Genomic DNA, 27,510 nt, shown 5'->3' with positions numbered 1-27,510 from the left:
AAAATGTTACCCTATTTCCAGAAATATATACTGCCCCCAAAACTTTGATGGCAAAATATTTTAATTTTTCATAAAGCTATTTCCCCCCACCCCAGAGACACAACTCGAAAAAAGAATCTGCATGCATGTGTTCCGGCTGAGCAGGAGGACGAGGTGTGCATATACATACATGCATATACATACAGGTTTATTTAAATGATCAGATCTACACTTTTGGAGGCTGTTTGAAGCATCTTATCAAAAGAAAACACATTTTAAGCAAGAGGTTAAAAAAGTTTTTTAGACCCAAAGGCCATTTAATACAATAAATCCTACTTGGATAGTTTAGCAAACATTTTTTTAAAAACTCACATCCAACAGACTGGTTAGTATTGGATACACAGATTTGGTTTCAAAGCTGAAATGCCCCTGGTGTAATAGATCTTCTCATGAAATTCGATTATTTTAGACTATGCCTTAAAAAATAGGGACACATATCAATTGACAAATTAAATATTAACTTGATAGGCTACCTGGTGATATAAATAGGGAAAAAAGTGGTCATGGATTAGGAGTGAGAAGACTATGACACCAGCCCATCTTGGACTGCAAAGAATGTTAAATTCTATCCTAGAACCTAAAACAAGAAAAAAAAAAGTCAAATATTCCACTCCATATAGACCCCATCTGGCCCAAACCATCCCCCAAGGAGTGCACCCCCAACACATGAGGTTTACTAACCACCTGCTACAGATGTTACTATGTCACTAATCAACAAAGATCACAGAAAATGTGTCATACACAACACATTAGTGGCTGCAGGAGTCTTCCTCCGAGAACTACTTGTCGGAAAGCAAGCTGACAAATGTCCACACCATTGGTCCAAGAAACCACAGCTAAGAGACAGAGCATTCGTTGGCATGTGGAGCTCTCTGGCATGCTCCCCGTTCCAGTCAAAACGGCTGGGATGTGGCGGACAGTCCCAGTTGGGGGCTGCATCCTGCTACTCCTGGGCCTCCTTGCGGGTCAACTTGTAGATCTCAGTGGGCCCGTCCACGTGGGTGATAGTCGTGGTGAGCTGGAGTTCTTCCCCACTGTGCACCCCCAGATCACCTGAAACAGGGATTTTGCTGTTAGATGTGATCAAGAAGGAAGGAGAAAGCAGGGATTTGCCTCACTAACAGCTGTCCAACCAGACCTCTTTCACATTCTGAGCTTAGAGAGAAAACTATGGCACTGACGCCTAAAACTGGGGCTGACTCCCACCCTTGGCACTCGGACTTGGCAGTAATTTCTTAACAATTTTGTCTTCCAAAAAAGATTTTAATAACAGATGAGTCAGCTTAAGGCTTATATTATTCATAGTAATTATTAACATTTAATGAGAGCTTACTTTGTGCCTACCGCTATTCTCAACACTTTATACATGATCTCTGTCAAATGCTTCATGCTATTTCTGTATCTATTGAGATGAGAGGTTTTGCCCTCTGAGGCAGGCACTCTGGTCTTGCCAGCTTTACAGGTGAGGAAGCAGGGAGGGAGGCCAGGAAGAGGTGCAGACACATGATGGAGACAGGAAGGAAGGTCTGATTCCAAGACCACATACACATTTGCTGTGAATAATTTACAAAGCAGCTATGCCATGTGAAGGCCAAGAAAACCTGCCTATATTTACCAAAAGATTGGATGGTACTACATGTAATGCCTTTAGGAATGATTAGGGGGTTTCTCCACCAAGAAAAATAGTACCAGAAATGTGCTCTGAATTTTCTGTTGCCTCCAGGATTCTACACAACACCAGTGTTTTGGAATCATCACCAGTGAACACAGGTATTCCTCTGCTAAAATGGCATAACATGGCCTCTTCTCAACTATCAGGAGAAAAATAAGTTTCTATGTTAAACCCTTAAAGTCTGCTACCTGCCATAAGACATTCAAGTAAATAATGTATAATTACACGCATGCTTAGTTGCTTCAGTCATGTCTGACTCTTTGCAACACCATGGACTGTAGTCCGCCAGGCTCCTCTGTCCATGAAATTTCCCAGGCAAGAATACTGGAATGGGTTGTCATTTCCTTTTCCGTGAATATATAACTGGCAAAGGGAAAACGAAAAACACCCACACCCAATGCTTCTCAGTTAGGCTGTGTATGGGGTGCATGTATATAGTCATATTTGCAGAGAGGGGGACTGGAGAACAAAAGGTTATGGTTGTATCTGGGATTTTTATACTTACACATGTACACATGATTTCATAGTTTTGGGGATTAAAATTTTTCCTAGTTCAAAGCATGGAATTAAACACACAAGCTCCATTTTCTACTGGGATTCCATACCTTTACTTAGAAGAAAGCTCTAGCCTGACCCTCAGGACTAACATCTTGTCACTAGTTTAGGACCGGCTGTGCATCCATGAATCTGAAGGCCTTAGGAACCCAGGGACCACCCCACTCACTGGCCCTGCAGGCTGCCTGGCTGGTGCCCTTTAAGCGTGCCACATGGTGTTAGGTCTTCACTGTAGACCCTCGGAGGCTGTGGAACTACATCCATCGTATGGAGTGCTGGCATGGCGGCTCTCTACCAGGGGAATCCTTCGTCCTAGAAGGAGGGTCGTTAGTGTTGCAAAGACTACTAATGGCAATCTGGGGCTGTACTAGCAAGTAGCCCACCACCTTCCTCTTTAGTATGGTGATGAGTATCCCCTCCTGTCAAGTGGGAGACCAGGGTTCGATTCCCTGATGGGGAGGCAACATGCCCTTTTGGGCTTCCCTGATAGCTCAGCTGGTAAAAAATCTGCCTGCAATGCTAGATACTCCGGTTTGATTCCTGGGTCAGGAAGTTCTCCTGCAGAAGGGACAGGCTACCCACTTCAGTATTCATGGGCTTCCCTGGTGGCTCAGATGGTAAAGAATCTGCCTGCAATGCGGGAGACCTGGATTCGATCCCTGGGTTGGGATGATCCCCTGGAGGAGGACATAGCAGCCCACTCTAGTATTCTTGCCTGGAGAATCCCAATGGACAGAGGAACCTGGTGGGCTACAGTCCACAGGGTTGCAGAGTCGGACATGACTGACTTAGCACAGCACAGCAAGTATCCCATCAAAGGACAGGGGGTGGAACAGGTACCAAAGGGATGTCAATCCAGCCTCCAACACTCCTGACCCTTGGCACAGCACTAATAGGTGGAAAGTCTGCCTAAAGGCTTTACACAGAGCTGCCTGGAGCCACACAGAACCTTTCCTAGGTCACTAACTTGCTTTCTCATTGCCGCAACTTCTGGCTCACTCCTCATTCAAGAACAGGCATAAACCTCAAATTTCTTGCTCAAAGCTAGTTTTGGATTTGCATATCTAGCTGAGCCACCAAAACTTCAAAGCAGATTCCATGATCTGCATGTCTGAAAGTCATCAAAATTTCAAATAGAGTCCTGACCACCCCAGCAGACCCATTAGCAGCTCCAAGTGTTTACCTAAGAAATCCCTTTCATTGAAGACTTCTTGGAAATAGACATAGAGTGTAATTTCTACTTCAGTTTTGAACTGAAGGTGCCAAGTATTTAAGCTAAAAATGTGATTCCAATTAGCAGGTCCTAGAAAATCTGTCTAACACTACAGATCACATCACATGAAGGAACAGACAAAATTACTTTTTTTAAAAATTTTAACAGATATTGCCCTGTGTCTGACTCTATTCTAAACACTTTCCAAATCTTAATGCATTTAATCCTCATTACCAACCCTTTGATAGAGGTACTATTTCATCACCCTCATTCTTTTGAAGAAGAAACTGAGGCAGAGAGAGGTCAAGTAACTTTCCTGAAGCCCAAGTTGGTAACAGGATTTGGGGTTGAAACTGGAGCAATGAGGCTCCAGAATCCAGGCCCCTCAACCTTAAGCTATGCTGACTCTGAAATATTCAAGTTTCCAACTGCCATTGAGACTGCGGGTGAAGTATGAGTCCCCATGCAATGCATTACCATCATAAATATACACATACAACAACTTGGATGAATTGTTCAGCATATTAATTTTGCTTTTGCATCTGATGAAAGAGAATTTATAGCACACAACATCAGTGTGCTGATAGTAAAGAGAGCTATTATTTATGAGTATTTACCATATACACAATTAGGGGCTTAGCATGCCCAGTATTTCCTACTAAGATGTGAAGACACCAAGGCTCAAATAGGCAATGAATTTCTATAATGTGACCAGGCTTGCTCCCGGCAGAGCTGGAATGAGAGCCCAGATCAATGGGATTCTGGCTAGCAAAATCTATGATGCATGCATGGTTTTACTGTACCATGAAGGCTAACATTTTCCCCTTAGGGAATGGATGGGAATATGGCAGTGACATAGCAGGAGTGGGGATCCCATCAAACTCCCTCTTCTGCCAAGGTCTCACTCCATCTGTTACCCTCCCTCTCTCAGCTTCTGCTGCTCAGCACAGAAACATGCTTGAAGTCTTTTCCTTTCCAAGACAAAAAAACAAGCCCTTCCAAAAATGTGATATGTTGCTTATTAGGGAGGAAGGGCAGAATAAATGGAAAAGAATAAATTATGAAAGGAAAAGAAAAGAATTCTTTAGTTTGCAGTAAGTCTCTTTCCCTAGTTATGATGTCAATTCATCTCGGCTAATAAAGAATAAGATGAAGGCTTATTTCTCACTATTGTGAAATGAGACCAATCTCTGGCATTGAATGTAATCTCAAAGGACTATCAGTGGATCCATATCACATCCATGGATATGCAGCTGCTGCTGGATTTTAACTGCCTGGAATGCATACTGGGGATGTAGAAAGCTACACAAAATGCACTCGAATGATATAATAATGAGCACAGCTTCCTAAGATTGGCAGCATTCTAATGACAATCATTTGTATATCTCTGGATACTTTAGTCAAAAGAAGGGGAACTTCTAATTGAATTTCAAGGCTGTTTCACAAATTTGGGAGAGAGCCACAGTTTTCTAATATTAATAAAGGCTACCTAATTCTGTCCTCACAAGCACTAGGATAAATTAACACCTCATTATCCAGATGTGGAAGCCAGACAACTCTTACACCATGAGTTCATATTTATTTCTTGAGGTCACAGTATATATTGGAGCCAGGATTCCAAACCATCTGTGTCCTTTTGGAAACTTTATGTTCTTTCTATAACACCCCTGCTTTTTTCGTGGAATTTTTTCTCACAACAAACCTCCTCCTATTCACCTACAAAGCTAAGCGCAAATGATAATGATGTCCTTGGTTCACTGCAAAATGAAAAAAATCAAGGCGTGAGTAATGTTTGTAAAGTGAAATTATTTCCATATCAAGGTCTGTTGCTTACTCTTAAGATTACATCCTTTTGGCATTTTGGGTGTTAACAAAGTAGTGAATGGTGGGTTTTCTAAATCTTTAAAAAAAATTTTTTTCCTTTTTTTTTTTTTTTAAAGAATGTAAATCACCAGGACAGTATCTGGTATATAGTTAAGTGATCATTAAAATACCTACCAAGACGTCCTAGCATGGGCTGGTCCAGCTGTTCCCTGCTCTGCATGGTTTCTACTCCCACACCCCAGCACTGGTGTTCCCCACCAGGGTTTAGGGACAAACACGCAGCTAGAAAACAGGTGTGCTCTGGGATGACTCAGCCTTTGTGATCCCTTCTGGGCAATAAGGCAGAGTGAGATCTTGGTGAGACCGCGTTCAGGAAACCCTGGGTCCAGCCATCTCTCCATTCCTTTCAACCATCAAGACAGTTTGTAACAGGCTTGAAGTATGCCATTTCCTGTCTGCAGACACTCTGCGCCAGGCTTCTCTAAGAATACAATAAAGCCTAGACATTTTGCGTGAAATCTTAGCATGATGGCCTGAATCATATGCTATCCCTAGTCTTTGTTGAAGCCCTATTTCCCAGTACCTCAGGATGTCAGTGTTTAGACACAGGGTCTTTAAGGAGGTGACTAGTTTAAAAGGAATTCGCTGGGGTGAACCCTAATCCAACGTAACCATAATGCTATGGTTTTTCCAAGTAGTCATGTACAGATGTGAGAGTTGGACCATAAAGAAGGCTGAGCATCCTAGAGAATTGATGCTTTTGAACTGTGGTACTGGAGAAGACTCCTGGGAGTCCCTTGGACAGCAAGGTGATCGAATCAGTTAATCCAAAAGGAAATCAACCCTGAATTAGAAGGAGCAGTGCTGAAGCTGAAGCTCCAACACTTTGCCACCTGATGTGAAGAGCCGACTCATTGGTAAAGACCCTGATGATGGCAAAGATTGAGGGCGGGAAGAGAAGGAGGCGACAAAGGATGAGATGGTGGGATGGCATCACTGACTCAATGGACATGAGTTTGAGCAAACTCTAGGAGATGGTGAAGGACAGGGAAGCCTGGCATGCTGTAGTCCATGGGGGTCACAGAGTCGAACACAACTTAGCAATTGAACTTCCCATGAGAAAAAGAAATTAGGATATAGACACACACGGGGGGAGACCATGTGAAGACACAGGATGTCAAGCCCCACTTCAGAATCTGAGTCCAGTCGAGGGGGTAAGGCCCAGGCCACCACTGCTCACAGACATCAAGGGGAAGCCAGGGAAACCATGGCTGGGTGCATGGTATCTAACACACAAGCTTGGGAAAGATCGCAATAAAAACCAGCCACTGTTTAAGCCTCACGACTCAAACCAAACATTTACTGAGGCAACAGAGGCCAAAGCCACCTCTCCTGTGAAGCAAGCAGCTGAGACCTCAGGGGCCTCCAGGAGCTAAAATGACACCAGGCAGAGGCTCTGAAGACACGGGGCCCGGGCTTGCTGCTGTGGCTTCCAAAAGAAAGCGTGTGTCAGACAGAAGCCACTCAGTACAAATGGAAATAGAAAGGAACCTGTCAGCAATCAGTGTCTCCTGTTCCCTCTGTCATCCAGTCAGGAATTCCATTTCTTACTTTTTCTCTAAAACCTTCTGACAAGAATTTCGAAGACAAAATAACACAAAAATGAAACCTAGTATCGAGAATTGTCTGACTTCCTAAGCGGCTCCAACTTTTTTCTCTGCATGAACTGGTGACTGAGGGAGTCTGGTCACTGTGTCCTGTGTGCAGGGCATTGATGTCACACCCGTGGGGTATGGAGCCTTCTCTCCGGGCTAAGGGTTACCACCAGCCTGTGCTGGAGTTGGTTTCTGCCTGGGAAGACTTAGGAATGAGTCACAGAGTGGTTATGGAAACAGGTGAAAGGAAGAGCAGGCTTCTCAAGTGGCGCGAGTGGTAAAGAACTTGCCTGCCATGCAGGAGATGGAAGAGATGTGGGTTCGATCCCTGGGTTGGGAAGATCCCCTGGAGAGGGCATGGCAAGCCACTCCAGTATTCCTGCCTTGGAAATCCCATGGACAGAGAATCCTGGTGGGATGCAGTCCAGTGGGTTGCAAAGGCACAGACACGACAGGAGCAGCTTAGCATGCACACATGCAAAAGGAAGAGCTTTAATGAAAACCTAGGAGCAGCAGGGCAGAAAATGTGAATGGTCCTTAACTTTTAAGAATCTAAAGTATCTTTCCTAAATTAAAAAAAAAAAAGTGTATTATGTTGACTGCATATATGTATATATGCATACTTGATACAGACAAGATGATTTGTCTGTAAACAACAAACACACTGATCGTCTCACATATACAGACTGAACTGAATGTGTTCATTATACCAACACTGTAGCTACAGTGGATCCACCAGCAGTGTGGAACCCAGAACACCACACCCCTGCGGCACCAATCAGCTGCTGACACATGAAAACATTCTGGCCTGGACACTTTGGCTGGAGCTGTCCTGCCACGTCCTGTGTTTGAAGAGGCAGAGGAGGAAGTCTCATCTCCCAGACCAGGCTACTAGTTCTGTGAGAGCAAGGGCTGTGTCTTTATCGCTCATCCTCTCAAACCCCACGCAGTGCCAAGCACTGTGGCACCCACTGCTTCATTTCTAAGGGTCACTTTCCAAGCCACACAATAAAGAGAAACAGAATTATGTGAGAGAAAATGTTCTTTGGAAACCGACCCTTTCTCAAACCTGCTTCCCACTTCGTTTCTCTCTGCCATGCCTGGACGGAATGGGAGAAGCAAAAATCCAAGCTCTCTACTTTCACTTTCTTCCTACCCACTCCCCCTCCATGTATACATACTTCTCGGCATCTCCCTCCATCTCCCAAACAAAATGCTTCTTAATATCTCTTTCTCTTTCCTTAGACTCCCTGGCTTCCACTGCATCAGAAACTGCTTACCAAGTTCCTGGAAATGAGCTTTTTTCCAGCGGTCCACCCAGGATCCATCTCACGAAGGCAAGAAGAACAACACACCTGGGATTCATTCTCCATAGCAAGAAATCCGAATTCTTGGCTCTGGACCTTAAAAGCTAGAGCAGGGAGGGAGTCCAAGCCATTTAAAAATAAAAACTTTCCACAAGAAAGGAAAAGAAGGCTGGGGGGAGGAGGAGGAGCGCCATCCAGAGACTCAGAGAATTTAAAAATACAGTGTATCCCTCTGAGAGTTCATTTTCTAGGTTTCCACGTCCTATTCCAAATTAGCTCTTTCCAAGGAGCTTCAAAATCTTGGTAAATGCTCCATAATTCCTGTGATACAGTGTGTGGTCTGGCAGCAGATGAGGAGATGAAAAGAGAGCAGAGAAGGAAAGTGATCAGAGAGCCCAATTTGGAAGAGGCCTTTCTAGACACAGCACTGCCCAGGGAAGCGAGAAGCAGAAAGTCACCAGGGGCTTGCTGACTGCCGCAGTCACAGCAGGTCGTGTCATAACCGCAGAGATGCCGAATTGTGTGCCTACTGTGTTTATGATCAGAACAGGGTCCCCAAAGAGTCTGCTGCCGGATTGCTTGAATGGTTTTCCGCCAGGGCCCTACTGGCATGTTGGGCAGGACCACTCTCTGCAATAAGGGACTGTTTTCCTCAATGTTGGACATAAAGCACCCCTAGAATGTGGCCACTCCATGCAGGCAGCACATCCCGGTCATAAACGACAACCCAGAACAACCATGTCTGTTTCCGAATACCTCTTGGCATGGGATTCGGGGAATATGACCTCCTGTGGAGAATAGCTTTTGAACTTTCTGTGAAATTGCAGATCCGTGTTTTGTGTGGTCTTCAACAGCAACAAATCTACTGAGGAACAAATTGAGTACTTTCCTCAACTGCAAGGTTTGAAGCCAAGGAGGGTGGCTGCTGTCCTGGGTGAGAAGTCATGGGAGCTGCCTAGCACCTGGCTCACAGGTCAAGCATCCGGTGTCACCAGGTAGAAGGCAGTCATCCTGCCCCTATAGGCTTGGCCGCAGCTCTGGCCTCGCATGTGCCTGAAAGTGCTGGGCTTGGGTGAATTCTTGCCAGTGTTTGGAAAACCCTTACATGTGACAGAATCACCCCCTGGATAGCCCCTTCCCTGATAATGGGCAGGAAGACAATCATAGAACTTTATGGTCCCAGAAGACTTTAAGAGATCATGTACAGGTGGGAACAGTGGTACCCAGCGAGGGCAAGCTGTTTGACAAGTCACACAACCAAACCAAGCAGAACGGTTTACATCCAAAAACTGCTGCAGCACACCCACAACTTTTACCCGCAGGATTATCATTCCAACATCCTGGGGAAGTCTAGCTACTGCTATAGGTGGTATTTCCCTGGAAGGTAGGAACTCCACCTACTAGGTTCCTGCTTAATATTCTCAAGTCAAGGACAACTCCATATGGTTTCTGTCACAGTCCAACAGGATGGTCATGAAATGAAATCAAGATTTTTGTTAACAAGTCCAGAACCTCTTCCTCTGGCATTTTAGAAGGCCATGGAGAGAGAACTGTGGTGCTGGAGAAGACTCTTGAGAGTCCCTTGGACAGCAAGGAGATCAAGTCAATCAATCCTAAAGGAAATCAACCCGGAATATTTATTGGAAGGACTGATGTTGAAGCTGCAATACTTTGGCCACCTGATGCGAAGAGCTGACTCATTGGAAAAGACCCTGATGATGGGAAAGAGTGAAAGCAAAAGGAGAAAGGGGTGGCAGAGGATAAGATGGTTAGAAAGCATCACTGACTCAATGGACATAATTTGAGCAAACTCTGGGAGATAGATGGGGACAGAGGAACTTGGCATGCTGCAGTCCATGGGGTCACAAAGGGTCAGACACGACTTAGCAACTGAACATCATCAGAGAGACCACACGCTCCCAACCACCATGCATGTGTAAAATGCAGAGTGCTAGCAGGAGAAAGGAAGCCAAAGCCCACCCAGCTCACATGCTTTCTAGATGCAAAGTCAGTCAAACCAAGAGTCGGGGGGTGGACAGGTGAGCCAAAGGTCTTTACTCTTGCCCAGGACCTATAGCCAGAGATACTGAGTAAGACAGGAAGTCATGGAGTTGTAAGGAAGAGAACCCTGGTGTCTAGGATGCTTTTGTACAGAGTCAGGTGTAGTACTGCACATAGTGGTTGAGACCATTCCATTACCCTTGACCCTCAGCACAGATGCCCTCCTCTCCCTGCCCTCTCTCACGTCATCACGGCCCTGTCTCAAGATCACTGGCCCATCTGTGAAATAAGAAAGCTAATCTAGAGCTCTTATTTCTAAAGCATTAATACAGGACTTCCCTGGTGGTCCAATGGTTAAGAATCCTCCTGCCAATGCAGGGGACACGAGCTTGTTCTTTAGAACATCACAAAGATAGCCTGGAAAACGGGTTGCAAGGTCAAATGACTTAAGAACTTGGAAATGCTGTTACTCCCACCCATTTTAAAAGACTTACAGTACAAATTAATGTGCTAAAGGCATTAATATATCCTACAGTAAATCACATTAATGCTGATTAAAAACCAATGATTCTCAAACTTATTTGACCACCAAAACCTACTAGCATCCCATGGCAACAATATTCTATTGAATATAATTTGCCACACGCCAACTGGAGTGATCAGAAGGAAACATTTTGAATAGACCCAGAAGATGAATAGGACTTTGTCAGACCCAGATGGAGGTGGGATATGTCAGGGGAATAGGCATATGGCCAGGGCTTTAGAGGCTCAGACAGTAAAGAATCCGTCTGCCAATGCAGGAGACCCAGGTTCAATCTCTGGGTTGGGAAGATCCCCTGGAGAAGGGAATGGCAACCCACTCCAGTAATCTTGACTAGAGAATTCCATGGACAGAGGAGCCTGGCAGGCTGTATAGTCCATAGGGTCACAAAGAGATGGACATGACTGAACAACTAACACCTTCACTTCAGGGTAAAGCAGGTATGAAAAAAGAGAAAAAAGAGTAAAGGTGGAGCCAAACAATGTAGGCTTAAGTATGCAAAGAGAAAGGAGCTATCAGATGCGTTGCTTACCAGGCCACCTCTTCCATGCTACTAGCACTGACCCAGGCAGTAATGTTCATTTCCCTCTGCCATGGCTGGAAGAGAAGTCCCAGGGCAAGTCCCTCCCTTCTCTTGGGTCTCAGTTTCCTTGTCTGTAGAACCACTAGACTAAGCTCTCCAAGGTTCCTTGCAGCGTCAGCGCCACAGACAGCACATACTAGTACTTAAGGGGAGGAAGGCGATGGGGACAGGAGCATGGCCATTGGTTTGGACAAGTCAACAGGCTTACAGGAGAACGAGCAGGGAAAAAAATGAAGCCAGCTTCACTTCAACTCAGGACCCAATCCCCATCCACCCAATATCTCAGATTGTGGTTCTCAAACTGGAAGAATAAATTTGGCACATTTTCCAACAGTCAATTTTGCTCAAAAGATTGAGGAAAGCAAATTTAATTTTTGTACCAAGACTGGGAGATATTGTAAACTAGCATGTAATATTCCCAATGCATTTAAAATATTTTAAAAAGTGAGGATTCATAGAAATATCAGTCCTGTATTGGCTTTTTGTCTTATGGCCTCAGAGTCCCTAGAGGTACTTGTTCACACTTGGAGAAAACACTTGACTAGGGAACCCGGAGCCTTTGCTGCCTAAGTCTTGAAGAGTCAGAAGCCTACTTATCCTGAATAAAGCTATGCCAAAGAGACTGTAACTCACCATTGGATTGGTCTTCCCCATAGTTCTTATGGGATGGCGCATACAAGAACATCAAAGCAAAGACATACAGGTTCCACATGCCATAGATGCCCGTGAAAAAGGCACTGTTCACTTGGACCGTGACGCCACCCCACTTCCAATGGCCTTCAGTCACCTATGGAAAAAAGGGGTGACATTCAATTGGACCCAACAAGAAACAACTCCAACATAACAATCAACTAATACAAACACCAAGTCTCTCCCATATATGGAAAAGTGAAGGGCAATGTAAGTGTCCATGTTTTTTTTAAGGTTTTCTTTTTAAATTTTTTGGCTGTGGTTGGTCTTCATTGCTACACACGGGCTTTCTCTAGTTGCAGGGAGTGGAGGCTAATCTTTGTTGCAGTGTGCACGCTTCTCATTGTGGTGGCTTCTCTTGTTGCAGAGCACAGGTTCTAGACGCAGGGGCTTCAGCAGTTGGAGCACATGGGCTCATTAGTTGCGACACATGGGCTTGATAGCACCAGCTTAGCAGTTGTGGTACATGGACATGGTTGCTCTGCAGCAGGTGGAATCTTCCTAGACCAGGGACTGAATCAGTGTCCCTTACATTGCAAAGTAGATTCTTAACCACTGGACTACCAAGAAAGCCCCAAGATTCCATCTTTCAATCTGAATCATACTAGGATGAATTGAGGTTAACTGAGGGTTTCCCATGTCAGGCACAAAGTCAGTGGTTCTCATCTTGTCTGCACATCAGCATCACTTGGAGAGTATTTCTTCCTAAAACAGCAGTACATTGTTACACCTAATTTAATGAACCTGCATTTGAGTCTAACACTTCTCCACAGTTATAGTTCCTCCCCTGCTATCCACCTTCCACCTTCTGCAAGGTGGATGTAAACACCTTGCAGGCAAGACTAGTTCTGGTTTGTTTTCTGCCATATCTTCAGGACCTGATGTACCACAGCATTGATTAAATAAACAAATGGTCCTTGGACTGAGTAGTTTTCCTGGGTGGGGCATTGTAGCGAAGCAGAAAGACACAGGCTTGAAGTCAGAAACCTGGCTTCAAATCCAGGCTCTCCCACTCCCTTTCTGTTTAATTTAAGAGAAGTAAGATTAAGACTCTAAACTTCAGTTTTCTTAGGTACAAAACAAAAACTTGCAGGGTTAACCACTAAGGAGAATTAAGTAAAAATATTTTTAGGAATTTCCTGGCTCATAGAAAACATTCCATAAATCTTATTTTATAATGTTACATATATAAGCCACTCATGAAGGTAATTATGAAGGTTTCATATACTTTACAATTTGGCAAGAATGTTTTGAGGCTGGTTTTGTCTATGTTAGTAACATGGTAATTGTTTTAAGGGCTATCTGATATGACTTATGGATTGCACTAAGACCTGTCAAGAAAACTGTGGTGCAGAGGAACTAAAAATTTGTGCTGGCTCTGAGATCAATGAAATGATTTTGACTACTTCTGCCTGCTACAGGAAATCTTGAAAGTGAAAGTAAAGGTCACTCAGTCATGTCCGACTCTTTGCGACCCCATGAACTATACAGTCCATGGAATTCTCCAGGCCAGAATACTGGACTGGGTAGCTTTTCCCTTTTTCAGGGGATCTTCCCAACCCAGGGATCGAACCGGGGTCTTCTGCATTGCAGGTGGATTCTTTACCAGCTGAGCCGCAAGGAAGGCCAAAGGAAACCTTAAATGGGAGTAAAAGGAAGTGCTAGACAGCTGTTTCTGTGATAGCTTAATGAGGCTGGCTTATATAATCCATCTCTAAGAGCCCCTCCTTCTAGGAGCTAAAGTATAAGATGGCAAGCTATCTCTAAATGTTAATGACTTATATAAGTAGGTTGCTTTCACTTCCTGTTTATGAGGCTGTGGGTCTATATTCATTTGGTACCCTCTGTATAATCCACAACTCACAGGGTCCCCAGGAAGAATAAAGATATAAGGACAGGTATTTCCTTCTGAAAGGCCTGGAGCGTCCGTTAACCAGGTTAATGAATTATAGACTGATCACTTATTTACTTTTAGTTTGACCTTGGTCATACATAATTTTTCATTCTTGTGATTCATAAACAAACCACCATCACTAAGCTATTTCCTTTGGGAAATAATTCACTATATCACATGCTCAGGGAAGTGTTAGCAAAAAAGGATTTCATCAGTGATTTTAGGATAATGCACCAGCATTCAAGCTATTCAGAACTGCTTCTTAGAAACATCACCAAATGTCACTCTTCTTACTTTAAAGTACAGTACTTCCATGTATATGGAAGATCTCATTTAGTCTTAATAACAGCTCTATGAGATAGACAGGTAACCTCTCAACTCATGGGTAAACTGTGACACAGAGAGTATACTGCCCAAGACTATTCAGCTAGAAAGTTGTGGCCTTGACCCACCAAAGAAAGTGGGTGTTCCTAACTACTTTACAACAAAAGAGTAGGAATATTATCTTAAATAGGATGAGTCTCTCACTTAGAGAGACTAAGAGGCAACTATTATGTCAGGTCAGATTTCCTTTGAAATTCACTTAATTGGGCATTATGCATATATTTATACAGTATATATAGAGAGAGTATTATGCATTATACATATACTATATATATAGTTTGTGTATTCAAATCTGTATAATAATATGTATGCACTGTATATCTCAGACGTAGTAATGTTTGGTATATAACTGCATATACATGCAAAATACAATTTTGCATTTCAGTGGTCCAGTAGAACCACTGAAATGAAATGCTTATGAGGGACACACTGGAGCCAAGACTGGCTGAAGAAACAGTAGATTCATGCCCCCTGCTCATGCCTGCTTCAGGACACGTGCACTTGTTTAGAATGGAGTTGCAGAATTGCCCATACTCTTTCATTTGTAATCTCTAAATGCGTTATTTCCTGCTGAGGGCAAAGAGTTGAATTTGCATAAATGGACTGTATACATAACGTCACTCTACTGTTGGGAGACGCCATTGTGCTTTCCTCTCTCCTCTCTCAATTATTCATGCTTGAGACATCCTGAGCTCTGAGTACATTCCCACCAATACATACCACAATGAGCAGCCTCAACAGAGCAGGCCTTGTGAGTCCAAATCTTATGAATGCCAAGGCAAAGAGGTGACAGTCACGCCCTTTAAACTTTCAGAGAGAAAAATCAGGTAGCCCCAACCACAAAAAGAAAAAAGAAAAGAATCTCCCCTCTACCTAAAGTCTTATTTCTAAAAGTCCCCGTTTTTCCTGATTTCACATTTGAACAATTTACTTTTGTGTGAAACCACCCAATTATACTCCTGTAGCCAAGTGAAGGTCAAATCCCTTTACACCCAGTAGTCTTGACAACCAGCATTCCACTTCACAACAAGATTTCCAGATCCCAGACACAAGCTCTCTTACTGGAAACATTTCCTCTATAAGTAACAGAATGAAGTGATGACATGCCCAACCCCCACCCAAGGAAAAAAAAAAGCTGCAGACTGGCTCTCTGGGAGTCTGCTGCATATGACTTGACCTGAATGTCAGGTACCTGGAGTCCCCTTCGTGAAGGTCAGTGACCTTCTCTCCTGCATTGCACTTCTGTTCCCTACTGCCTGCCACCTCTAAACGGAACGCCTCTTTCTTTTCCAGAGTGAACGGGCTAAAATACCAGACTCTGATGTGCCATCGCCCGGTTGCTATGACTGAGGCCATTAAAATGGCAGGCATTAAAAGACTGCACCTCAGTACCCAGCTACAAAGCCTCAAGGTCACTGCATTCCACAGCTTCCATCAGCCTTTCATTCCTGGCCTCAGAGCTTCAATATCCTGGCGAGATCCCCTTGCATTATATTTCATGGGGCTTAAATGCAAGCTCTCCCAGCAAGTCTGAGAGTATAATGGGAGTTTTTAATACATTTCCTTTTACCTAAGGCTGGGATCTATTTCAAAAAGTTACCCAATAGGTTTCCTTTCAGGTGAGCTCATTGCTGAGACATTCCAAAATGACATTAAAAAATAAATCCTCTGATGACTGTATTAATACAGTACCTGGGACACTGAGAGTTATGCCTGAAAACGTCTTAGATATCTAAAAATAAACCTTAAAAAAAAACAAACCCAGCAGGAGGACTGTAAGGAGCTAATGGAATCCAAAAGACCTCATTGCTACCCTCTTAGAGTTGAAATCCACTCCAGGCTGACTGTTGACTGTCGCAGCAGATATAAAAGGCCAGCCACAGGCTGGAACCCTGTTAGAAAATACTAGGGCAGTAGAATATCAATCTTTTTCTAAAAGCCACAAAGTCTGCAACTTGGAAGACTGGCCTCCTTTGCTTCAAAAAGGTGCACTAATTAAATATGTACAAGGTAAATTTGGGCAACACGTAGCCACCTGAAACACCAGCACACAGTCCCTCCTGACTTCAGGTGGGAGGGACTCTGCAGAAAGTAAGTGGGATGGGGTGGGGCTGTGGGGGATGACTTCAGCTTTCCAAAGTTGCAGAGAGACTTCCCTGGCAGTCCAGTGGTTAAGACTCTGCGCTTCCACTACAGGCAGCACGGGTTCAATCCCTGGCTGGGAAACTAAGAACCTGCATGCCACAAAACACAGCCAAAAATAAGTACATAAGAAAATTAAGTGGTAGAAATATGTGCTGGGCGCAAAAGTGCCCTTTCTTTTTGACTCCCTGAGAACGTACCTTGGTAATACCTTTTAATCCTCAGCTACCTTCCTCAAGTTTCTGTTTCTCCAAGAGTGCGTCCTGCTCTCTCAGCCTTGCAGAACTGGCTGTATTATGTGCCACAGTGCATTACTGAGGGACTGGAGGACTAGAGAGCTTTTTGGTCACATGAGGGAATCAACCAAGGGATAAGTCTGGCCTCAGACACCCTTATTGGAGCCTCAACTGGTTGAATAAAAAACTCATTCAGAATTTGAAATATTTTTACCACATTTGGAGCAGAGAGTGAAGTTTCCAAGGTTTTATAAACAAACAGTCTGATACAAACACAGCGCTGTTATAGGTCAAAGCAAAGGTGGTGAACAGGACTTCTTAGGATATGTATGTGTATTTATTTTTTTCTACTCACTTCAGCCTTCAGCAGCAGCACTAGCTCTGCCCAGTGGACATAGCCAACAGGGCTCTAGGGGTTAGAGGCACCCTTGAGTATCCTTGGATAGAATTCAAGGGGTCCATGAACTAGAGTGAGAAAAAATTATATATTTATTCTCACCAGCCTCTAACTGAAAGGCTACCTTTCTTTCCATTGTGAATGTAAAAAATAAATTCCCATTATTTATCTAGTTTCAGCACCCCCTGCAATTTTGTCTCCAATAGAAATCATATTTTCATATCAATTATACTACAGATCTGAAATATCTGTAAAAGTATAATTGCAAATATATACCATCTATCTATATGATTCCCTTTTAAATCCAAGTATTCTGTTCACTTAAAAACACTCAAAGAAGAGGCTTTTGGATGTTCAGAAGGGCAGGGCCTTCACCCAAGTTTGCCTAACGGGTCCAGAACACACAAAAAGCTTAGGAGCCTCTCTCCTAAAAGGAAGCTTGCTAGCTGAATGGGGCACGTCTTGTCGTAAGGCTCTACCTGCACTACTAACATTCTCAATTTTAGCCAAATATAGGGATGACAGAACAGTTGGCAAAGAAAATCAGAAAGATTAGATTCTGGTCCCTAACTTACTAGACGTCCTTTGACACAACACTCACCCTTGTTGCCATTCATAAGAGGACAGCTATTCATGCTCAGGGTGTGCCAGGCAGTCCACAAACCCCTTTATAAGCATTACTTCATATGATCCTTATAGCCACCTAAGTCAGGTGGTACTATTGTTACATCTATTTTATGGATAAGAAAATTAATCTTTGGAATTGTTAAGTAGTCCATTCACAGCTCACCCAGTGGAAGGCAGCATAAATGGGAAATGTCTCTAAGGCCATTAAATTTCATATTCTAGCAAACTGGGATATCCTACTTACCCATAAGACTTCTGTGAAGCTCAAAAGAATGATAGATACGTAAACTTCCCTGGTGTCCAGACGGTAAAGAATCTGCCTGAATTCGGGAGACCTGGGTTCAATCCTTGGGTTGGGAAGATCCCCGGAGGAGGGCTTGGCAACCTACTCCAGTATTCTTGCCTGGAGAATCCCCATGGACAGAGGAGCCTGGTGGGCTACAGTCCATGGGATTGCAAAGAGTCGGACATAACTGAGTGACTAAGCACAGTACATGATTTAAACAGTACTTTCCACTTTCTATAACAAGTTACCAGTATTTAAAAATCATTATCATGACTGAGATTTTCAAGTATAGCAAAATTTTGAGTTTTGGAAATAACTAGCAAAAGGATAAAGCTCTATCAAGGGGACTTTTGAAATACATTTCATGTTGTAAGCAGCAACATAATTATTCTAAAGAATGGCTGATGGACTCTAAAAGGATCTATGTTAATGCTAGATAAGGATCAAATCAAATTAATACTAGCTCATTGGTATTCTGCTACAGAGCTTGAAAAGTTATTCTCTTAAATGAATGAAACAAGTGCCCTTCAATCTAGCTGCAGGCTTTTAATTTATTTACTTTTTCCTCCTATGAGGCTGCACTGAAAGGAAAATTCAGTCTACCTCTGGAAAAAGTGATAACAAGTCCCAGATCAGAGCAGTCTAAAACAAATAGCTTGATGAGCTGCCCAGCATAGCAGTTGCTTCATTCCTTTCACAGTAGCTCTACATAATTTCCTGTAAAGTAGAGGCACCTTCTCAGGACATTCTCATCCTGACCTCTTTGGGTCCACTTACCTGACTAACAATGAAGAAGATGACAGTCATGGCAGCACAGGCCAAGGTGATGAGCATGAGGAACTTGAACCTGAAAATTAGCCCCTATTGGGAAAGAGAGAAAGAATAGTTCAACACTCTACCACCAATCCTTTTCTCAAAATGTAAACCTATCAAAAGCTAATTTTAAAGAAATCTGTAAAACCAATCCCTAAGAGTGACAGTAAAATAATTTCACATAGTAACATTTATCTTGCAGAGGTGAATGTGGCTGAAAATTTTATTGGGCCAAATATTTCCTCGCTTCTTATCTCTCATGAAACAGTGATACCAGAGCCTGGGAAATTACATTCACAGCACGTCACAAGGCTGCTAATTTCCCTGCTAAGCTGGTTATGCTTCTCTGCAAGGGTTCAAAGTTACCAAATCCAAGTTTTCTGCGGTTGTAATAAAATTCTGCTCCAGTGAACAAAAAGAAATGTGCATATTAATCAACATGAAGTGGATTTGGTTGCATTTTCTCATGTGTCATTCCAGTTCGAGACACGGGCAAAGCTTCAGAAAATACCCCCGCTTTCCTCAGAGGAGGACTGAGGAAACCTGTGTTTCAGGGAGAGAGGCCTCTTATTCAGGGACTCTTATTTCTGCTGTCTATGAAAACCCTGTAGTTCTGCAGTTTCCGTTTCTCTTTGCACAAAGGAATGAGGCCCATGCTTCCAAGGAAGTGGCATGAGCCCAAGGGATCCTTGAAAAATTAAGAATGTGTTGCCTGCATCAGAGATGTCAGTCTGTCGAGTGTGTCTTTGAATAGGGGGCATGATCTGTAAACAGAGATCACCGAACTCTATGTGAGCACCTGCTGGATATTTTAGGGAAAAGTTGGCTAACTGAAGTCTGGAAGTTGGCTAACTGAAATCAGATCACCAGGACTGAATCCTACTCTAAAGGCTGATTCTCAGCAAGAGATTTTTAAATAAAGCCTCACTCCAAGCCAAATCCCAATTCTACTATAGTCAGGTCTCCTATCTAGTTCGCACCCACATTCCATTCCAAAGCTGAAGAACCTGCTGAACAAGTTTACTCTTCATTGAGGATAAAAAGACATTTATACCACAGAAAACTCTAAGACCTAGATAAGCCAGAAAGCCAGATGCCACTCAGAGCAGGATTTAGCCTCTTATTTTGCCCAGAGAGCCTATAACAAATGAGAATCTCTGTGTATTTGAAATGGAGGCTTCCATATCCCCCACATCTCCAGGCATAGTGGGGTGTTTGTGTGTGTTCTTATCAAGCAGGGGCCAGTGAGCACCAGTTCCTCAATGAGCCCAGAGATGTGCTGCTCCTGGTGAATCTGAGGTTCTTGCTTCGTCGCAAAAGAATTCAGACAAGTGGTAGATAAGAAGTGAACTTATTTAGAGAGAAATATTCCACAGGCCGAGTACGGGCTATCTCAGAAAGTGAGAAAAACTTGGGAGAAACACACTCCATAGAGTGTGCTCCATCTCATAAGGCTTGAGAGTCCCCAAATAGGGCATGGTTAAGTTTTACGGGCTGAGTAATTTCATAAGCTGATGAGTGGGAGGATTATTCCAATTATTTTGGGGAAAGGGTGGAGATTTCCAGGAACTGGGCTACCGCCCACTTTCTGGTCTCTTATGGTTAGCCTCAGAATTGTCCTGGTTCTAGTGGATGTATTACTTAATGTGCTAATGTATTACAATGAGCACATAATGAGGCTCAGAGTCTACTGGTCTTGGACACTGTTAACTTCTAAGTTCGTGTCATGTTCTATGGCCATATCATTCCTTTAAAGGTTGTGCCCTGCCCTCTTCCCTTCTGTTTGATTCCGCTCTCAGTAGTTTTACACTCATATTCTTACGGGAAGCGGAGGGGCAACTGCCTTCTGCTTCAAGGCTGAGTAGGAGTGTTGACCCTGCCTGTTGGGGAGTAAAAATCTCTGGGTACCTGATCTAGGGGCTGCAGGGGCAGGACAGAGTCTTGTTTTAAACTGCTATGGGCTGGAATCCTCATGTAGCCAGCATTTTGATGTGGAACTGTTGTAACAGCTTCCATAGATTTTATATGAATCTCCTTGATGATGAAGCACTTTTTATAACAGCAACAGAATACAAAAATATCTATAAATCATAGAAGACTTAGAAACACAAGCTTAAACATCTGATTACAGTTTAATCAATAAATTTGGTTACAGTAACCAGAATTACAAATGATTACATTTAAATTAACATACCAAATAATCCTAGTCAAATATTTTTCTTTGAGATACCTCAGGGACCCTGTAAAGTATCCCAAAGTTAGCTGGAAATCAAAAGAACTTTAATTAAAATTCAATATTTGGGAAGCTTGTCAAAAAGTTTTAAAACACTTGATCAACTAGTATCTAAGTCACTGTGAGACAATATTTATACCTTAAACAAAATGAAAATAAAAGATTTTAAAGGCAAAGAAATTTTAAATCTGTTATCATAGGCAATTCAACATTTTAAGAAAATTGTCCTTTTAACAAAGAGAAAGCCCAAATTCAGGTTCTGCACCAACTTACTTTTAAAATTAATTTACTCAATTACATGTATTCCAAACTTAGTCAATTCTGACCATGCAATTTCCCTTTTCTCAGGGTCCAGTTTCCACAAACCCTCCATCACTGTCTGTATCCATCACTTTATTTTTTTCCATCCAGAAACAACTGGAAGACAGACTTACTTTCTTTTCCCTTAATAAAATGCAATCCCACTGCTCATAACTTTTTTTACCGAAAACACACAACCCACTTTCCTTAAAAGCTTTTTTTCATATCGAGTTAATTTTCTTGTTGACAAATTTGTAAAAGACAGAATGAGGTCTTCTTTGACCTCTAATAAATCTAGGTACAATAAAGGTATTATATTTAACGTTGATGACACTAAAGACATGTTTGTATCAATCAAATCAACAAGTTTAGGCACCTCCAATTCCAGATATCTGTTTAGTACTGAATATCTTATAGATGACATGAACCTGAACTTCGTTCTGACCAGTTTTCTATTTCTGAGTGTTTGTATTACTATACGCACTTAATTTCCTTTTGGCAATACCATACATCTACAACACAGATACATACAAACATGCAAACACAGAGACCTCATAATTCCCATTTCAAAATTTCAGCCCTGAGTCAGTTACAAAAATGTAAAACGCATCAGTTACAAGGGGTTGGATTCAAACTGGGCTTCTGGCAGTTGGAACAAATCAAGGTCACTTATCTAGACAGCTAAACCCTTTCTTACTGGTGTTTACAGAAAAGATACTTAGGATTTCCATTTATCCTTGACCAGTCAAGTTCTAAATTACCTTACCCCCTTTTTCAAAATTTGCATTTAACAAAGATGGCAGAGATAAGGGTTCCTGAAGAAGACCTGGTAGGATTTGATGTATTACAGGGAGAGTGGCATGGCACCAAAAACCTGTATTTAATGAATTTTTAGATTAGGGGTTGGAGGCCTCATCGAACCTCTGATTTTACGTGGTACTGCTACCTAGAAGGGTAGTGATTAGTTTCCTTTGAGGTGATTTTTATAGGAGTGACAAATTTTGCCTTCCCTGGGATTTCCTATGGATCTATCAGTTTTTCAGATTCTGAGGGAATATTTTGGATTGGATCATTCATGTCTTATATAATACACAGTCCAGTCAAAAAAATCCTTCCCTTTGGTCTTCGGAGAAAGTAAGCGTTGCCCCCAAAGCTAAGAGAAAATCACTTCCCAATAATGGGTTAGGGATATTCAGGCATGAGAAGAAATTTGAAAGTTGTAAAAGTCAGGTACTAGTGAAAGGGCTGGTAAAATGTTTTAGTTTTGGCTTTCCTTCTGCAACAGAGCAGGTTTCAGGGGCAAGGGACCCAGTGTCAGAAGTCTGGACAGGGTCAGCGTTTCCCACGTCCACTAGGAATTGGACAAGCTTACCTGCTCCATCAGTGGTCGCCTAGAGCACCTCCCATGTGCCGATGACTGTCTTCTCAGAAGCCTTGGGAGGGCCCAGGTCCTGTCAATCAACCACTGCCATGACTGGCATGGGGGAATTTCCTTCCTTCCTTCAGAGCTGGGGGCAGTCCCCTCCTCCAGTGACCCATCTTTTTACAAACTGGGCATGGCAGCTAGGATGGAGGCTGGGACATGTTTGCACAGCATTCCTTGCCCTAGTGTTTAGGGTTGCCACAGTTAAAACATACTCCCTTTCCTGGTGGGAGTCTTCTGGGGGTACTTCTGGGGTAACCAGGAGGGGGTTGGGTCTTGTCATGACAGCTGCCGAAAGCCTGGCTTGCTGTCCTCCCTTAAGTCGCGCTGTCTCTTCTTTTCCTCCTCAGAGTGCTCCCTATTATTAAAAACACGGAAGGCTGGGTCTATAAGAAGACTGACAGGGGTCAGGGGCCCTATGGCAAATTTCTGAAGCTTTTGACAGATGTCAGGGACTGACTGACTAATGAAGTGGGTTGCAAATAATCAAATCTGAAATTGGGCTGGATTTTCATCTTGGGTTTGGGTGATCTCTTTAACCTTATCATAGTTAACAGGTTTAATTATGCATCATTTCATCCCTTTAATGAGGCAAAGGATCCCTACCAGCAAAACAAGGCTGGCCTGGCTGATAGTCCCAACTGGGATCCATTAGCGGCACTGCTATCAGGCCAACAGGGCATCAATGTGGCTGAGCAATGTGTAACTCATCAGCATATTTTTGAGCCTGTGCCCCAATATGGGCCTTTTCCTCACTGATGCAGCAGTGGGAAAGGATAAAATTTACATCCTTCCAGATAAGGTCAGAGGAAAGAGTCAGTGCCTGGAATTCTTCAGTGAACCAGCTAGAGTCCTCTGAGAGTCTGCCTAAGCACGTGAGGCGTTAAGGTCAGACAAGGAAAAAGGGGTGTGGACTCTGGGTAATTCCCTGAGACACCTACTATTCTCTGAAGGGGGCAAGGAGGCTCTGGCTGCGTTTCAGGTGTGGAAGGGCAAAGACGCTTAACAGGCAGGAGAGAGGCTGAAGATGGTGGAAGAGTATTGGGACTTGGGTCTTCTCTCTGGGGCTCCTGTTCTTCCAGGGGTGCCACTAGAGAGGGCTTTTGTGTAGTCCAAATGGGTCCTAGTCGGCAAGGTTCTCTAACATGGAAATTGAATAGGTCTGGGTTTTCTCTTAGGGCCATAAAAGCCTGTGTAAGGAATTTCTATTAATTTTCCCTGCCTTTTGCAAAAAGATGTCTAACTGTAGGGTGGTACTATAGCTGAGGTTCCCGTTTTCTGGCCAGGCCTCACATCCTGAAGTTTATACTGGAGCCAGGCTTCACTACAAAAACAAATGAGCTCTTTTGTTTTAAAGAATCTAGAGGCTTCCCTGGTGGCTCAGTGGCAGAGAATACGCCTGCCAATGCAGGAGATGCAGGTTCGATCCCTGGTCTGAGAAGATCCCACGTGGCACTGAGCAGCTACGCCCATGCGCCACAACTCCTAAGCCTGTGTCTAGAGTCCAGGAACCACAACCGCTGAGCCCATGTGCCACGACCAGTGAAGCCCGAGTGCCTTAGAGCCCGTGCTCCACAACAAGAGAAACCACGGCAATGAGACGCCCTAGCACCATAGCTAGGGAAGAGCTCCCACTCACTGCAACTAGAGAAAAGCCCACGTGGCGGCAAAGGCCCAGCCCGGTCAAAAGTAAATAAATAAAATTACTTCTTAGAAAAAGAATCTAGAGAAAACATGTCCCAGTGACTCAAAATGCACCGCAGGGGTGAGTTCCTGGGGATGGAGGAGGTGTACCCCATCATTCCTTCGGGAGAAAATGCTCCTGTACCAGAGAGGAACACTCTCACTATAAGGTCCCATGGGGGCTGAGAGAGGACTGGTTCCAAGTGCTCCTGACCACCTATCCTGTCAACTTTATCCACGATGAGAGTTAGCTACTCCCCTCTGTGGCAGTAATGGGGCCCGTGTCCTATCCTGACATCCACGGTACCCAGTATGAGTGACCTTCCTGAAGGTGTCTCTTTAGATTAATCCCTGTGTTCCAGGTTTTGCTGCTTTTGGAAGGACATCCTCATGGCTCTGCATGTGCGCTCAGTCGCTAAGTTGTGTCTGACTCTTTGTGACCCCGTGGACTGTAGCCGCCAGGCTCTCTGTCCAAGGGATTTCCCATGCAAGAATACTGGAGTGGGTTGCCATCTCCTCCTCCAGGGGATCTTCCCAATCCAGGTATCGAACCTGCGTCTCCTGTATTGGCAGATAGGTTCTTTACTACTGCACCACCAAGGAAGCCCCCTCATTATTCTCAGACCTATTTAAGTCCCAGCCTTTTTCTCTAAAATGGTGGTTAAGCTTTGGAAAACAGGCACTGGCCATTAAGGGAGATGGTATGTGAAAAAGAAAAAAATAAACCTTTTTCCCTTTCCTTTCTGAGGGCAGCATCCCTGGGGCTTCAGTGTCATCCTCCCCCTGTGCCTTCCCACGCGTGCTCTGGTCAGCAGACAGGGGGACTGGGTGCAGGCACAGATACGGCAGCAACAGTGGAGACATGACTGTAGGTAGGGGGAGAGAGGACCCCAGGACACTGGAAGGACATGCCCAATCACAGGACCCTGGGGGTGTCAAGCACAGCAAATGCAGGCCATTGCCACAGCATGCAGCCCCAGGGGCATAGCCATACAAGCCAGCTCGAGTCTCCTGCCTTGCCCTACGAGGGAAGGGTGGGGTCACGTGGACCCTAGCGGAGGCCAGCCAACACCAGGAGGGTGAGGGCCACCACCAAGCGGAGCAGGACCAACCCCCGCCCTGCCAACACCCAGGGGTAAAGGGCACAAATGACCTACTACTCGAGGGAGCTCCCAACGGAACTGCAGCCCATGGTACAAACTCTAAGGCTGTATTTCATATTTTTACACAATTGCACCTGTTAACAGTTACTTATATGGTGGATAAGGTAAACCCAAAGGGCAAACATCGTATGGCTCGGTTCCCATCCTGTGAGGATGGCTGGAGAGTTTCCCTGACATGCCCTGTGCATATACAACAGTAAAAAGTGGAAGACCAAGTGGCAAGGTTTGAAAACGCCTGGCAGATCTCTCTTTCCCTATTTCCAGCAGAGTAAGGCAGCACCTCTCAAGGGCAAGGGAGGTGAGAGGCTAAGTCTAAAAGGTGACAGACTAAGAAAGCAAAAGAATCAGAGTAAGGGAGAGAGTGGGCAAGTAATGGCAGGAAGTAAGCTAGTGCCTCTTGAGCGTAATGGAGGCCAGAGGCTGAGGTTTACCCAATCCTCCTGGCTGGCTTCACCAATATGTTGCTGGTGAGTTGAGGTTCTTACTTTGCCTCAAAAGATTTCGGAGACAAAATGATAGACAAGAAATGGATTTATTTAGAGAAAAACACACTCCACAGACATACGGAGTCTCACAGAAGGTGAGAGGTGCTGAAATACGGTGTGGTTAGTTTTTATGGACTAGGTAAATTCATAAGCTAGAGAGTGGGAGGATTATTCCAATTATTTGGGGGCAGGGGGAATGATTTCCAGGGATTGGGCCACCACCCGCTTTTTGGTTTTTTATGCGTTAGCCTCAGAACTGTCATGGAGCTGGTGGGTATGTCATTTAGCTTATACTATGTATTACAATTAGTGTACAATGAGGCCCAAGGTCTACTGGAAGCCAAATCTTCTGCCATCTTGGGCGTAGTTGCTTCTAACAGTTTCAGTCGTGTCCTATGGCCATATCCGTCTTTTAAAGGTTGTGCCCTGCCCTCTTCCCTTCTGTTTCCTGCTCACCTCATAGTGTAGCCTCCGGACTTTGCTCATGGCTGGCAGGCTAGACTGCTTCCCGCTGATGTTCCGAAAAACCTGAAAGACCATGAAGCACAGAAACAGGAAGTAGAGGCAGAGACAGATCCCAGCCACTATGATGAAGGCCATCTGATGGTGTCCAGTCAAGGAAACGGTCAACTTGCCAAGGACTCAAGACACCACTCAAGGGTGACACTCTCTGTCTCTAAATATGTAGGCAATTTTCAGGAGGGTAAAATATTAAAACCTGGCATTCTAATATCAACATTAGAGAGGTTCCCTGACATAAAAGTACCAATGAGTGAAGAATGTTCCAAATAGCTTTCTAAGCTGGATAACAAGAGGGACAGAACCTTGCTTTTAGATATGTAGACTCTAGGGTCCACCCTAGACCTACTAAATCAGAATCTGCCTTTTAACCAGGTCCTAGGGAGAGTCATATGCACAGTAAGTTGGAAAAGCACTAAAATATTGGATATTGGTTGTAAAATATTGATTAAGTAGAAAGCTGTATTAAAATCACCACAAAAGTAAAGATACAGGTGCCTAGGTCCCACTACAGATCTACAGAATCAGATTTTCCAAGGGCTAGGAAACCAAGTATAACCGTGTTTGTGAACCATTGGCCTAGTATCCAGATTTTTATGAAGAGGTTGAAGTGCCCTGGAATTTGGAGAGCATGGAGTGGGGGTTGGATGCAATAGCAGCAACTGCTGCTATAAGGGATGCTAGGCATGCGGTTGAAGGTATTGAAGTGAAACCTTCAAGATGAAGTTCTGTTGCAATCTTCTCTCAACACAAGAAAAATCTTGTCAGATAGAATGGGGAGCAGAGGACACATGGCCAAGGTGGGAGTTGAGGGTGGGGGCAGTATACTCTGAGGCTGATCTTCA

General features: G+C 43.8%; 1 protein-coding gene across 2 annotated transcripts in view; it reads right to left on the bottom strand.

Annotated features, from left to right (window-relative positions):
- Window positions 1-266: 266 nt before the first annotated feature.
- Window positions 267-27,510, bottom strand: part of WLS (Wnt ligand secretion mediator) — a 112,902-nt gene continuing 85,658 nt past the window's right edge. Inside the window, exons 9-13 of one of the 2 annotated variants that reach the window (XM_070467962.1) lie at window positions 26,603-26,746; window positions 18,824-18,907; window positions 12,024-12,177; window positions 8,239-8,369; window positions 267-1,092 (exon numbers count right to left, since the gene is read on the bottom strand). In XM_070467962.1, coding sequence (XP_070324063.1) covers window positions 1,006-1,092; window positions 8,239-8,369; window positions 12,024-12,177; window positions 18,824-18,907; window positions 26,603-26,746 — 600 coding nt within the window. In that variant the 3' untranslated portion in view covers window positions 267-1,005. The remainder of the gene's footprint in view (window positions 1,093-8,238; window positions 8,370-12,023; window positions 12,178-18,823; window positions 18,908-26,602; window positions 26,747-27,510) is intronic. The other variant, XM_020896178.2, reaches the window with a different exon arrangement.

This window comes from Odocoileus virginianus, chromosome 5 (assembly GCF_023699985.2).
Source record: "Odocoileus virginianus isolate 20LAN1187 ecotype Illinois chromosome 5, Ovbor_1.2, whole genome shotgun sequence".
Lineage (NCBI taxonomy): Eukaryota > Metazoa > Chordata > Mammalia > Artiodactyla > Cervidae > Odocoileus > Odocoileus virginianus.
The sequence above is the reverse complement of the archived record's forward strand: the minus strand, read 5'-3'. Positions and strand labels throughout refer to the sequence as shown.